Source organism: Sorex araneus, chromosome X, assembly GCF_027595985.1.
Source record: "Sorex araneus isolate mSorAra2 chromosome X, mSorAra2.pri, whole genome shotgun sequence".
Taxonomy (NCBI): domain Eukaryota; kingdom Metazoa; phylum Chordata; class Mammalia; order Eulipotyphla; family Soricidae; genus Sorex; species Sorex araneus.
This window is the reverse complement of record NC_073313.1, coordinates 359,764,088-359,776,691: the sequence shown is the minus strand read 5'-3', so window position 1 is coordinate 359,776,691 and position 12,604 is coordinate 359,764,088. Positions and strand designations below refer to the sequence as shown.

At 59.4% G+C, this 12,604-nt stretch overlaps 1 protein-coding gene across 1 annotated transcript in view; it reads left to right on the top strand.

Moving 5' to 3' along the window:
• DNMT3A (DNA methyltransferase 3 alpha) overlaps positions 1 to 12,604 on the top strand; it is a 97,406-nt gene that overhangs the window by 17,866 nt on the left and 66,936 nt on the right. The window contains exon 2 of the mRNA XM_055123559.1: positions 6,308 to 6,560. Within this exon, the coding sequence (XP_054979534.1) occupies positions 6,498 to 6,560 (63 nt within the window). The 5' untranslated portion in view covers positions 6,308 to 6,497. The remainder of the gene's footprint in view (positions 1 to 6,307; positions 6,561 to 12,604) is intronic.

Here is a 12,604-nt window from a genome sequence, read left to right as displayed (position 1 = left end):
CTTGGAGCTGGGGGCTGTGGGGCGCGTTGCTGATGGGGCTGCAGACCCCACTGTTCCTGAGGAAGGTGAGGATGGGGACAGCGTGGTGACGGCAGCTACATGCAGCTTGAGTTGTGGGTCCTGGGTGGGAATCGGGCCGGTGAGCGAGCAGAGAGGGCTTTGGGCTGGAGGCAGTCTGGTGGATGGCCTTCTGCCTGATCCTCCAAGAATGGACTGTCTTTATTGCAATCCTCCCCCCCACCCTTCTTCTCCCCCTCCCTCCCTCCCTCCCCAGTCTGTGTGCATGAGCTGGACTGGGCGGAAATGATGTACTTGGGGAATTTCGTGAGGGTGGGATGGGGGGGCGTGAAGGAGGCTCCCCTTTACAGCTGGTGATGGAACTCTGGGTGGGCGGGAGGCTGCTCACGGTTCTGCGGGCCGTGATGGTTTCGTAGTAGAGTGGCAGAGGTGGGAAGGCGAGGCGATGGAGGAGGAAGTGAGGCCAGCGGCAGCCAAGGCGGCCCTCTGCCCCGCCCTCTCCGGGACTGGCTTTCTGCCTCCTCCTCGGTCCTGCAGGCGCTTGTTTCTAGAAGTCGTGCGGCGCTGACGTCTCTCCTCCAAATGCAGTTGTTCGTGCCCGCTCCCGGCCTCCTCCTCCTCCTCCTCCACTTCTCAGAGGAAACCACTTTCAGCTGTTTCTTCTAGCAATTTTACATCTCACGTCTCTGAGTAATGCACACATTTCTGACTCTTCCGTTGGAAACATTTTCCATTGACTTTCTAGTACGTAAGAATTTCTCCCTCTTACGTGGGGCCAACCACGTAAATAGGGCTGCTAAATAGGGCTCCTGCCATCGGAAGACCATCATCAGGTCCCCGGACCCCCCCACCATGACCACCTCCTGGCCCCCAGAGCCTGCAGGGGGATGTAGGTGTGATGACAGCGAGGCCCCAGAGACAATGGAAGGTAATCCCAGGCGACCTGGGTGGCTCCCATATCATCAACAGGTTTCTTAGAAGCGAAAGACAGAGACCGTGGGGTCGGGTGGTGAGTCGGGAGAAAGACGCTGTTGCTGGCTTGAAGGGTCAAGGAACCATGAGGAGTGGGAGCAGCCTCTAGGAGCTGGAAAAATTCATGAAGGAAGAAAGAATTATCCGTAAGGCCTGTAGAATAGAAAACAGTCCTGCCAACTTACTGATTTGTGTCGTTTTGTTTGGGGGCCACTCCCGACAGCACTCAGAGCTTACTTCTGGGGTCACTCCTAGCGGGCTCAGGAGACCATATGGGATGCTGGGAATTGAACCCAGACAGCCACATGCAAGGCAGGCGTCCTGCCTGCTGTACCGTCCCTTGGCGGTTTTAGCCCATTGAGGAGAACCACAAGATAATAAGTTTGTAGTTTGTTTGTTTGTTTGGGTTTTTTGCTTTTTGGGTTACACCCGGCGATGTCCAGCGGTCACTCCTGGCTCATGCACTCAGGAATCACTCCTGGCAGTGCTCAGGGCACCATACAGGATGCTGAGACTCGGACCCAGGATGGCCACGTGAAGGCAAATGCTCTACCCACTGTGCTATCACTCCAGCCCCCTAAGTTTGTGTGTTTTTATTTATTTATTTATTTTTTATTTTTGCTTACACCCAGCAATGCACAGGAGTTACTCTTGGCTTTGCACTCAGGAATCACTCTGCGCAGTGCTCCAGGGACCATATGGGATGCTGGGGATCGAACTGGGTCGGCCGTGCGCAAGGCAAACGCCCTACCTGCTGTGCTTTCGCTCCAGCCCCAGTTTGTGTGGCTTTAAAGCCATTAAGTTTTGGGTACCTCTAATGACAAATAGGAAATTGATCCTGCATGTCATATGTGTATATGTTTTATATATGTATCATGTTTATATATGTTAGTATGCACATAGGGAAGAACCTGGCAAGCTCCCTGTGGCATATTCGATATGCCAAACACAGTAACAATAACAGGTCTCATTCCCCTGACCCTGAAAAAAGCCTATACTTGTTGGAAAAAACGAGTAAGGAGAGACTGCTAAAATCTCAGGGCTGGGACGAATGGAGACGTTACTGGCACCTGCTCGAGTAAATCCATGAACAACGGGATGACAGTGATACAGTGATACAGTATACACACATATTAAATGCTTAAATCAATGCTCACAGTAATCCACTACTAAGCATAATAATTTCCTTTCTTTGCTTTTCCCAAAGTACAGAATCACCTTGATGATTTCTCCTGGCTTATTTTCTGCCTGCTTTTTCCTAGTCCCTAGACACCTTCTGGCAGCCGTCAGTGTGAAATCTCACATCACACGTTGCGTGTTTCAGCTGCATTTTCTGCATCAGCCTCTCTTGCTCAATGGCTGTTTTCCCCGGTGGCTGCAGTTCTGTGCCTCCCTCTTTCAGGCCTTCCTTCTGGGTGTAGCTGCTGCTCTCTGGGCCTCCTGCCTTGCTTTACTGAACTCCCACATCTGGAGCACACCACTCAGGACAGATAGTTCATGGATGATCCAATATCAGTGTGCAGATCCAGTCAGTGCTTGAGTCCAGATGGCGGAATAGGGGCAGTGAAGGATACCTGAAATTTCATCAGGTTTAAAAGGTGGCTCAGGGTCTGGGGCGATAGCACAGCGGGTAGGGTGTTTGCCTTGCACGCGGCTGACCCAGGTTCGATTCCCAGCATCCCATATGGTCCCCTGAGCACTGCCAGGAGTAATTCCTGAGTGCAGAGCCAGGAATAGCCCCTGTGCTTCGCCGGGTGTGACCCAAAAAAGCAAAAATAAATAAATAAATAAATAATAATAATAAAAGGCAGCTCAGGTCCAGGTCGGCAGCTCAAAGGGCTGGGGTGCACGCTCTGCATGTGGGAACCCTGGGTTCGGTCCCAGCACCACTCCGTTGGGAGTGACCCCTGAGCACTGAGTCTGGAGTGGCTTCCAAGTACTATCAGGCATGTCCAAAAACAGACAACACCAACAAAAAGGTACAGATAAGTACCAGTTCAGGCCAGCATGGTGGTTCAACATTAGGGTGCGTGCTTTGTTTGCCTGAGGCCCTGAGTTCCACCCCCAGCACCCCCATAAACAAATAAATGAGATGGAAAGTGGTTCCGCAGTGGAGGGTGTGGTGGGGATGCACCGCATGTGCCTGAGGCTGGTCCTGCCGAGAGTTCCTTGTGGCCCTTGTGGATGTTTCGTTTCTGCCTCTTTGCCTTAATCCTTCGGGCTCCTTCCCGCTCGGGGCACTGCGGACCTCCTACAGGTAGCACGCATCCGCCCTCGCCTGTCAGAGTGTCTTTACTCCGCTCTTACGCTGAAGACGGTTACCTGGCTGGGGAGAGCCCAGCAGAGCGAGCAGGCTTTGCATGCAGAAGGCCTGGCTGGGGGCCCCGCCCTGCAGGGTGCCCGCACACCCCTGGGAGTGAGTGACCCCAGAGCAGAGCCGGGCGTGCTCCTTCAGTGTCCCTGGTTCTGGTCACTCACCTTTGCTCTCTGCTGGGCAAAGACCATCACTTTATGCTCTGCAGACTGCAGCGGGTGGTCGACCTGGGGGTGTCGGTGGGTCTACGAGGGGAGGTAGATCTGGGGAGTTAACTGCTTTCACTCAGTTTTCACACATGCATCATCTTCGCCCTGGTCTCCAGAGGCCCCGAGACTGTCCCATCAAATGTCTTCCGAGGATTTTTCATTCTTTGGGCTACACCTGGCAGTACTTGCGGGCCACTCCCAGCTCCGTGCCCTGGGACACTGCAGTGCCAAGAACCAAATTTAACCTCCTGAGGGTGCTCCAGCCCTTTGAGCCCTGGAATCTGCTCGCTATGGCCGTGGGGGTCTCTGGGGGAGTTTTCTCACCTGGGGTGGCCCAGGGCATGGGCACAGTCAGCTTCCGGACCGGAAACAGCAGAGCCGTACGTGGCAATGGCTTCTATGGTGACACAAGTGTCCTTTTCTGGGCTGCAGCCTGGGGACAGGGCCCTGCCGGAGAGAAGGAAGCTTCTGCCCTCCAGCCTTGGTTCCCAGGGTCGGCGTCCGGGGTCTGGAGTTGTGTGGGACAGGCCTGCCTGCTTCATGCTAGCTGCTGGCCTGGAGGGTCCCCAACGCCACCTTTGCTTCCCAGGGTGTCTGCCTTTTGAGGTCCACGCCTTACTGTGTGGGCCCTTTTCCTCCTGCTTCCTTCCTCTTCGCACTGGCCGCCAGAGGCTCCGTGAGAAGGGCTTTTCGCTCCCACATTTCTCTCCTCACCGGGCAGATGAAGGAACCCTGGTCCAGGGTCAACCACCTCCTGCTTCCTTCAGGCCCAGAGGTTCCATGGAGTGTCGGGCGGTCGTGGGGCTCCTGAGCATGTTCCAGCCTAATCCACTCTGCCCTTTGCCTTTGGGGACCTCTGTCAGCTTGGCAGAGCAGAGGGGAGGAGGTCTTGTGGGGCCCCTCGTCCAGCTGTTCTGTGTCCCCGAGTCACTGCTGAGGACCCCGAGGGCCCAGCCCAGAGCCACCTGCAGCTGTGGGGCTCCTGCAGCCTACGGTGAGTTTCCATGGTTGGCGCTAACACAGGACGTGCCCTGCTGGCAGGCCTTGGGGAGCCCTCTGGGCTCAGTGTCGCTTCCAGGTGGAGGCACAGAGCTTCTGGGATACCCCATCAAAGCTTGAGAGGGAGGAAACTCTGGACTGCAGCCTCAGTTTCCACAGGCTAGGCCTCCGCTCTCTAAGCCCGGGTTCCTGCTCTCAGAGGGACTGGAATGTTCTACTCTGCTCACTGCCCAGAGAGGAATGGACCTGGAGCTCATCTCCGCTGGCCCTCCTCGTAGTGGTGGCCCTGTTTCTCTGAGAGGCCGTCCCTCTCCCAGGGGCCACCCCTCTCACAGCTGTTCTTCTCTCACGCGAGCGGACCCTCTCGTAGTGACCAGGTCTCAGTGGCCAGATCTCTGATGGTGGCCATCCCTCTCCCCAGTGGCCACCTGGTCATAGTGACCACCTTTTTCACAGGGGCTGTTTCTCTCGCAGTGGCCAGGTCTCATGGTGGTCATCCCTCTCGCAGTGGCCACTCTGAGAGGCTGTTTCTCTCGCAGTGGCCAGGTCTCATGGTGGTCATCCCTCTCACAGTGACCAGGTTTCTCCCAGGGCCATCCCTCTCGCTTGTGGCCGTGTCTCCCATTGGTGGCCATGTTTCTCATGGTGGCCATCTGTGTGTGCGGATCTGGGTGCCAGTGTGCATGCAGCCCAGCCCTGGGCTGAGCTCCGAGGTCGTGCGTTGTGTCTGGGGTGGGGGGACGAGGGTCCTTCTGTTCACCTGTGGGGTTTGGGGCAACTTCGCCCTGTCAGGATTTGGCCTGATGGAAGCATCCTGTCCGGGGCCCCTCTCCTGGGGGCCGTGTTCCCCAGGCCTGAGGCCCCTTGGAGAAGGGCCGGACCCCCGCGAGCCTGAAGCCAGTGCGCAGGGAGCTCTGGCTGTGGGGGGGGGGGGGCTGGCGCAGCAGGGGGAACCGGGGGGAGGCGGGAACTGGAAGGGAAGGGTGTGGGTAGGCCCCGCTCCAGCCTGCCTCCCACTTTCCTTCCCCTGCCAATCCCCTCCCCTCCTGGCGGCCTGGCTTGGCCGCGCTCCTGGGGGGTGGGGAGCCCTGCCTGGGGAGGGTGGAAGCTGCACCCCCCAGCTGGGGCCTGAGGCAGGGGCTTTGTTATTCCACTGGCGCGGGGCCCACACCTGAGGGAGGGCGGGTGAAAGCCTCCCCAGTGCCGGCCTGTGGGTGCCCGGGCCCCCTCACCCCTCGGGGGCTGCTGGAGGCCAGTGGGGGCCTCGCTCACGGTGGGGGGGCGGGGGGGAGCCGCCTCCCTCGAGGCCTGGCCCCACCCCCACCGCGTGGCCGCAGCCCCCTCCGCCGAGGGAGGTGACATTCATTTCACTACATCCTGTGACTGCGGCTCACTTCCTCCACGTGGGGCGAGCGTGTGGGGGTGGCAGCCAGCGGGGGGGACAGACAGAAGGAAAATGTAGCTGGGCTGGGGCCCTTGGGATTTCCCGGGGGGGCGGCGAGGGTGGGCGGGAGGGTGCGGGAAGCTTTCAGAGGGAAGAGCAGCCGTGAATGAAGCCGGGGCGGGGGCGGGCGGCTGGAAGTCCCAGAAGGGCACCCACACAGCAGCCCAGGAGGCGGCAGGTCTGTCGCCACACGGGCAGGAGGCGGCCCTGGAGGGAAGCCGGGCACGGCCGCGTCTGCCTCGGTTTCCCCGACTGGTGAGGCGGCAGGAACGGGGCGGAAGGCCGAGTCCTGGGAGGGGGGGCCGTCTGGGGGTGCCCTGCTCTGCTCACCCCGCTGCCCTCCCCCCACAGGTGGAGCCGCCCGACGCCCCACGGCAGCCTGAGGCCGAGTCCCAGAGGAGGAGGAGGGCCGGCGCCCTCGGGGACCCATGTCTCCGCTGTAGCGCCCGCTGAAGGAGGCCGCGAGAATTCCTTCCCCAGAGCCAAGCCGCCCCCAGCCCCGCGCAGCCCCAGCCTGCCTCCCGCCACCCAGCTGCCCGCCATGCCCTCCAGCGGCCCCGGGGACACCAGCAGCTCCGCTCCGGAGCGGGAGGAGGACCGCAAGGTAAGCGGGAACCTGGGCACCCGAGGGGGCTGTCCCCGGGGAGTGACAGCCTTGCCCGGGGCAGAAGGGAGGCCTGTCCCTGCAGGAGGAGGGGGAGGCTGCGGCTGGCGGGCACCTCGGGGCACCAGCACCCCCCCCCCCCGCCCCAGCGGCTGCTGTATCAGGGGAGAGGGTCTCAGCCCACCTTCTCTGGGGGTCCGCCAGTGCTCAGGTGAGTCTTACCTGTGGTCGCCCGCTGCCTGGTGTTAGGAGGCTTCTGGAAGGCCAAAGGCTGGTTTCAGGAGGCAGGGCAGACCTGAGACTCAGTCCTTCGGGCACCCGTGGGGCACTGGGTGCTCAGGGCACCCCCTGTTGTGTGGCGACTGTGACTTCCTGTCCCCGCCCCAGCCGCAGTGTCACTTCTGGCGCTGGGACAGGTGGCTGTTTTCAGAGTCCCCGTCTTCACCCTCTGCCCAGCGTGGGGGGGGGGCGGTTACAGCTGCCTTGCAAGGGGGCGGGGAGGGGGTCTCGCCTGGTCACAAGGCCAGCACCCCTCTCCCCCTCTGTCAGAGCAGCGGTCAGCCCCCCTTCCCAGCCTCTCTCTGGGGAAACTGGTGGCCGTGGGCCCTCCTGGGGTGCCCGGTGCTGTCCCCTCCGTGCTCTGAACACCTCGGGCGGCCCGTACCTGGCGGGGTCTACGAGCGTTCAGGGTGGGCGGCTGTGTCCCTAGGACTAGCGTGCACACGTGGCACCAGGCCTGGCCCCCCTGAGGGCTGTCGGTTCCGCCGGCTCCCGGGGGGGACTTCGGGGGGCCTGGGGGACCTGCTTCCCCGCCCAGCCCCAGCTGCTCGGCTCCTTCCGCCGCGTGCTCGTCCCCAGAGCTCACTTCTCTTTTCTGGGTGTTTTCCATCTCGTGGGCCGTGGGGTCAGCCCTGGACACAAGCGGGGCACAGACAGCTGGTGACCCGATGAGGAAGCAGGCGCGGGGCGGGCGGATGGGGGCCGGTGTCTGCCCCTGCAGCGGGGCCTTCCCTGCGGCCCGTGCTTGTCCACAGATGGACGCGAACTCGCAAGCGGACGCAGCGGACGCAGCACGGCCAGGCACCTTTTCCCCAGCCCGGAAGCCTGCAGGGCATAGGGGCTGTGCACCCCAGCGAGCAGGGGTGGGGGAGCTCCCCACAGTGACCCTGGCCGGAGCTCCCAGGGGTCTGACCCCGTGGACAAAGCACAGCAGACCCAGGTTGTTCATGCACCGGCCTTCTCAGCGGCAACCCCAGGACTCGGGCAGCATAGCCATGAAGATGGGGGCCACCGTGAGGGCCTGGCGCTGCTCCCCTGTTGGGTTAGGGGACCCTGGCCCCCCTTTCCCCTCCCACCCCATCCTCTGTTCTGGCTGGTGCCGGTGAAGCTGTACTTTCTTTTCTGTTCTGTTTTTTGGGGTCACACCCAGTGATGCTCAAGGGTTCTTCCTGGCCCTGCACACAGGAATTACTCCCGGCGGTGCTGGGGGACCATATGGGGTGCCAGGGATTGAACTGAACCCAGGTCAGCCACGTGCAAGGCAAATGCCCTACTTGCTATACTATCGCCCCGGCCCCAAAGCTGTACTTTTTTCACACCTTGGCCGTTGGTGCTCAGCCCTTTCCCCCCAGTTCTTCCTGAGGCCATGCAGTGCCCTTGTGGCCCTGGGTAGCAGTGCTCGTCCTTTCAGCACGGAGAGCTAGCGCAGGGGTGAGGCACCTGCCTTCATAGCATGGAACCCAGCTCGGTCCCCAGGACTGCATATGGTTTCCCTGGAGCACTGTTAAGAGGGACCCCTGATCACAGCCAGGTGTGACCCTCCCCCCAGAAACAAAACAGCAGCACGAAAGAGAGGACACAGCGCAGGCCCAGAGCCCCAGGTCCCCGACCTGAGCTCGCCGCTTCCTGGGGAGGCGACTCCAGGCCCTGAGCTGGGGCCCAGGCTCCAGCTGCGCCTGCTTGACACGCGTCTGTGGAAGTCAGATGAGGTCACGGGCGTGGAAGTGCCCTACAGACAGCGGGTCGGGCCCAATTAGGAGGGATTACGGCTGCTATTATTACCGACCCATAGTAACTGTTCTGGATCCGGTGGCAACAAACACGCCTGCCCCAGGTCCCCCGAGGCTGATGTGGGGAGGGGCCCGGTCCCTCCCACAGCCCGCAGGCTCACCTGGCACTCCTCCCTGGCAGCTCCGGGCCAGGGACACTGTTGACAGCCAGTCCTGGGGCAGGAGGGCCTGGGAGCTGCAGAAGGCGAGACAGGCTTGGAGCGCAGCCCACGGCGGCCGTGGGTCGGCCGCGGTGCCCGGCACCTGGCACACAGATGCGTTTGGTGAGCCAGAGGCCAGGGGCGTGGCCACGCGCTGGCCCCTTCTACACCCAGTGGCCGCCCCAGGTGCCATGCCAGCCTCCCTGCACGGTTTGCCCTGACTTCCGGGAGCTGCCTGGCCTTCGTCTCGGCCGTCCCTTTGCTTGCTGTCAGCCCCACACTCCAGCTAGGAGCGAAATGTCCATTCCCAGACTACGAGCCCGCAGCCCCAGCAGCGCGGGGAAATGCCCGTGCCCGGGCCCCATCACAGCTCACTGGAGCAGAAGCCGGGACCCAGGGCTCGGGGTTGAGGCAGCCATCTGCAGGCGTGAGAGGCCCCTGAGTGGAGAGCGCTGGCCCCATGGCTGCCCCCAAGGGCAGGGCCCCCATGCGGGTGGACACAGGGTCCAGGCTGGGGTGCGGGGAACAAATGGCTGGACCCCTCTGTGGTGTGGGGACAGCCCAGGGACAGCAGGCAGGGTGCCCCGCGGTGGGTGCTGGGTGGCGGCAGCCTCACTCATGGTGGGAATACGGAGAGCGGGAGACAGAGACAGAGACAGAGAGGGAGAGAAACAGAGAGAAGAGAGAGAAACAGAGAAGAGAAACAGAGAGAAAAACAGAAGAGAGGGAAACAGAGAGGAGAGAGAGAGCAAGAGAGAAACAGAGAGAAACAGAAACAGAGAGAAGAGAGAGAAACCGAGAGAGAAACAGAGAAACAGAAAAACAGAGAAGAGAAACAGAGAGGGGAGAGAGAAACAGAGAGAGAGAGAGAGAGAGAGAGAGAGAGAGAGAGAGCGCGAGAGCGCCTTGTTGTTGGCGGCCCCTGGCATCTGCCAGCCCCTTCTCTGCAACCTCCCCAGCCCTGCACCCCATCCAAGGGAGGGGGGGGGGTGGACCGTGGGAAGGGGGGCTGCACACTGAGCTTTCGGCCAGGGCGGGTCTGTGGGTGGGCGTGGCCTGTGGGAGAGGGCGGGAAGAGGGGAGAGAGGGGAGAGAGGGGCGTGTTTCCGTGGGCTGCCGTGGAGGTGCTGTTCCCTCCCCCAGAGAGGTCAGCACTGGGGGATGGTGTGGGGGGAAGGGAGGAGGGGAGGGGGCGGGGGGGAGGGGGCGGGTTGGCTAGCCTTGCCAAGTGCTCTCTCGGGCTAGAGCTCCCTGTGGCGGGATGGGGTCAAGGGCTGAACCCTGGAAGGTTCCAGACCTCTCCCCGCCTTTCTCTCGCTGCAGGCACAAACGTGTGTGTCTGTGGGCGGCACGTGGGGCCGGGCAGCTCGTCTCTGTGGAACTGGGCCCTCGCCTGGGTGCACGCCGGGCGCCGCCTCCACGGGAGCTCACAGGAGCGAGTGGAATTCTGGTTCTCCTTCTCCCTTGCTCTCTCTCCCTCTTCCCGCCCCCACATCCTGGGGACACAGCCTCTCCCGGTGTGTGTAGGTCAACACACACACACACACACACACACACACACACACACACACACACACACACACACACACGTATGAGATCACTGCCGCTTGGGCGCCTCCCTCCGTACCATATCCAGTTCCGAAGCCTGGCGGGCACCACTTCCCACTGGACACGGGCTCTTCCTGTGCACTGGCACCGCGGCTCTGGGGTATCCGTGTCCCCCCACCCCCACCCCACTGCCCTCGGCGGCTCTCCCAGACTGGCTCCCCTCCCTGGGTGCACTCGGTGTTTATGGCCCTCACGTGCCCAGGTGTGGCCTCAGCGGGTTCTGCTTTGAAGGAGTCCAGCTATTATTCAAACATTTGTTTACTTTTTAAAAATAGAAGTGCCGCGAGTTACAAAGATATTTATGATTGAGTTTCAGGCCTGCAGTGTTCCAGCGCGATCCCGTCACCAGTGTCCGCTTCCCTCGCCAGTGTCCCTGGTTTCCCTGCTGCTGTGGCGGGCACATTTCCCCTCTGGGATTATCCTAGTGTTCCCTCCCCCCATCCCAGTGCCAAGTGTCCTACTGAATTCCAGTTCTCCTGCGCTCCCTTCCTATGGCCTCCGGGCCTTTGATAGTCCCTTTCAGAGTTTCCTTACATCCCACATATAAGGGAGGTCATTCTGTGTCTGCCGTCTCCCTCTGACTGATTTCACTCAGCCTGGGACTCTCCAGGTCCATCCCCGTAGCAGCAAATTTGCATGACTTCATCTTTTCTTACCACTGAGTAAGCACACCATAGTTTCTTTGTCCCTGTTCTATATCCGTTCTTGAACACTTGGATTGTTTCCATAGTTTGGCCATTGTGAATCGTGCTGTAGTGAACATAGGAGTGAAAATGTGTTTTCCGCATTGTGCTTTTGGGCCCTTGGGGTATATTCCCAGGAGTGGAATTGCTAGTTTATATGAAAGCTCGATTCCTGGTCCTTTAAGAAATGTCAGTTACTGTCTTCCCAAAAGGCTGGACACGTCGACATTCCCAGCAGCAGTGAAGGAGGGTCCCTTTCTCCCACACCCTCACCAGCACTGGTCGTTCTTTCTGATGAGTGCCAGTCTCTGTGGTATGAGGTGATATCTAATTGTTGTTTTGATTTGCATTTCCTCGATTAGTAACAGAGAACACATTTTCATATGCTTCCTGGCTATTTGTATTTCTCCTTTGAGGAAATTTCTGTTTTCAAGTCTTTGCCCCATCTTTTGATAGGGTTGGATGATTTTTTTTCTTGTAGAATTCTACCAGTGCTTTGTGTACCTTTGTCAGATGAGGGGTGGGCAAATAATTTCTGCTAGTCTGTGGCCTGTCTTAGTATTCTGGCCATCATTTCCTTTGAGGTGCAGAAGTTTCTTAATTTAATGTAGTCCCATTCGTTTAGCTTTGGGGGGGGGGGGGCGGGGGGGGGCGGGGGAAAGAGTTGAAGGCACATCTGGCTCTGCTCAGGGGTTATTCCTGGCTCTGAACTCAGAAATCACTTGGCGGGCTCAAGCGACCGTCAACCGGCTGTATTATCTCTCCAGCCCCCCACGTGTTTCTCTTTGCTTCCACTTGCTTGATCAATGGTGTTTCATCCTTAAAGATGCCTCTAGCTGCAATGCCATGGAGATTTCTGCCTGTGTTTTTCCTCTGTGTACCGTATGGATTCTGATCTGGTATATCAAGGTCTTTAATCCATTTGACTTGATTTTTTTTTTGCATGGCATTAGGAAGGGGTCTGAGTTCTTTTTTCCTTTTTCTTATAGCCAACCAGTTTTCCAACACCACTTGTTGAAGAGGTTTTCCTTGCTCCACTTCATATTTTTTTGCTCCGTTATCAAAGACTCACTGACCAGTACTACTTAAATCTTTAGCTCCTTAAAGCAGTGACTACCTTGTTCTTCAGGAACACACCATAGTTGCGGTACATCAGGCCTTTGGTGCAGTTTCCTGTTCTCGAAACTTCACACTGTGAGGTCCAGTTGGCCTTGCAGTGGTGGTCTCAAGTGAGGTCCAGTTGCCTGTGGGCAGGTCTCTGTGTGACCATGGCCTCTGTCATCTCACACGGTGTGGCAGGAAGTGAGAGGCCACGTGAGATGGGGTCTGCGCACTCAGCGGGGAGCCAGCACACAGTTGTCCCTTGGGGTTTGTCTCAGAAGGGCCGGAGAGCTCAATGGAGAGTCCGGATAGAGGGCTGGAGCACAGGCTTTATCTGTGGAGCCCAGAGGATCCGTTGGTGTCACCCCTGAGCACTGAGCTCGGAGTAGTTCCCTAGCACGGCCACAAGTGACCAAAAAATACAGAGAAGCAACAGGTTTTAT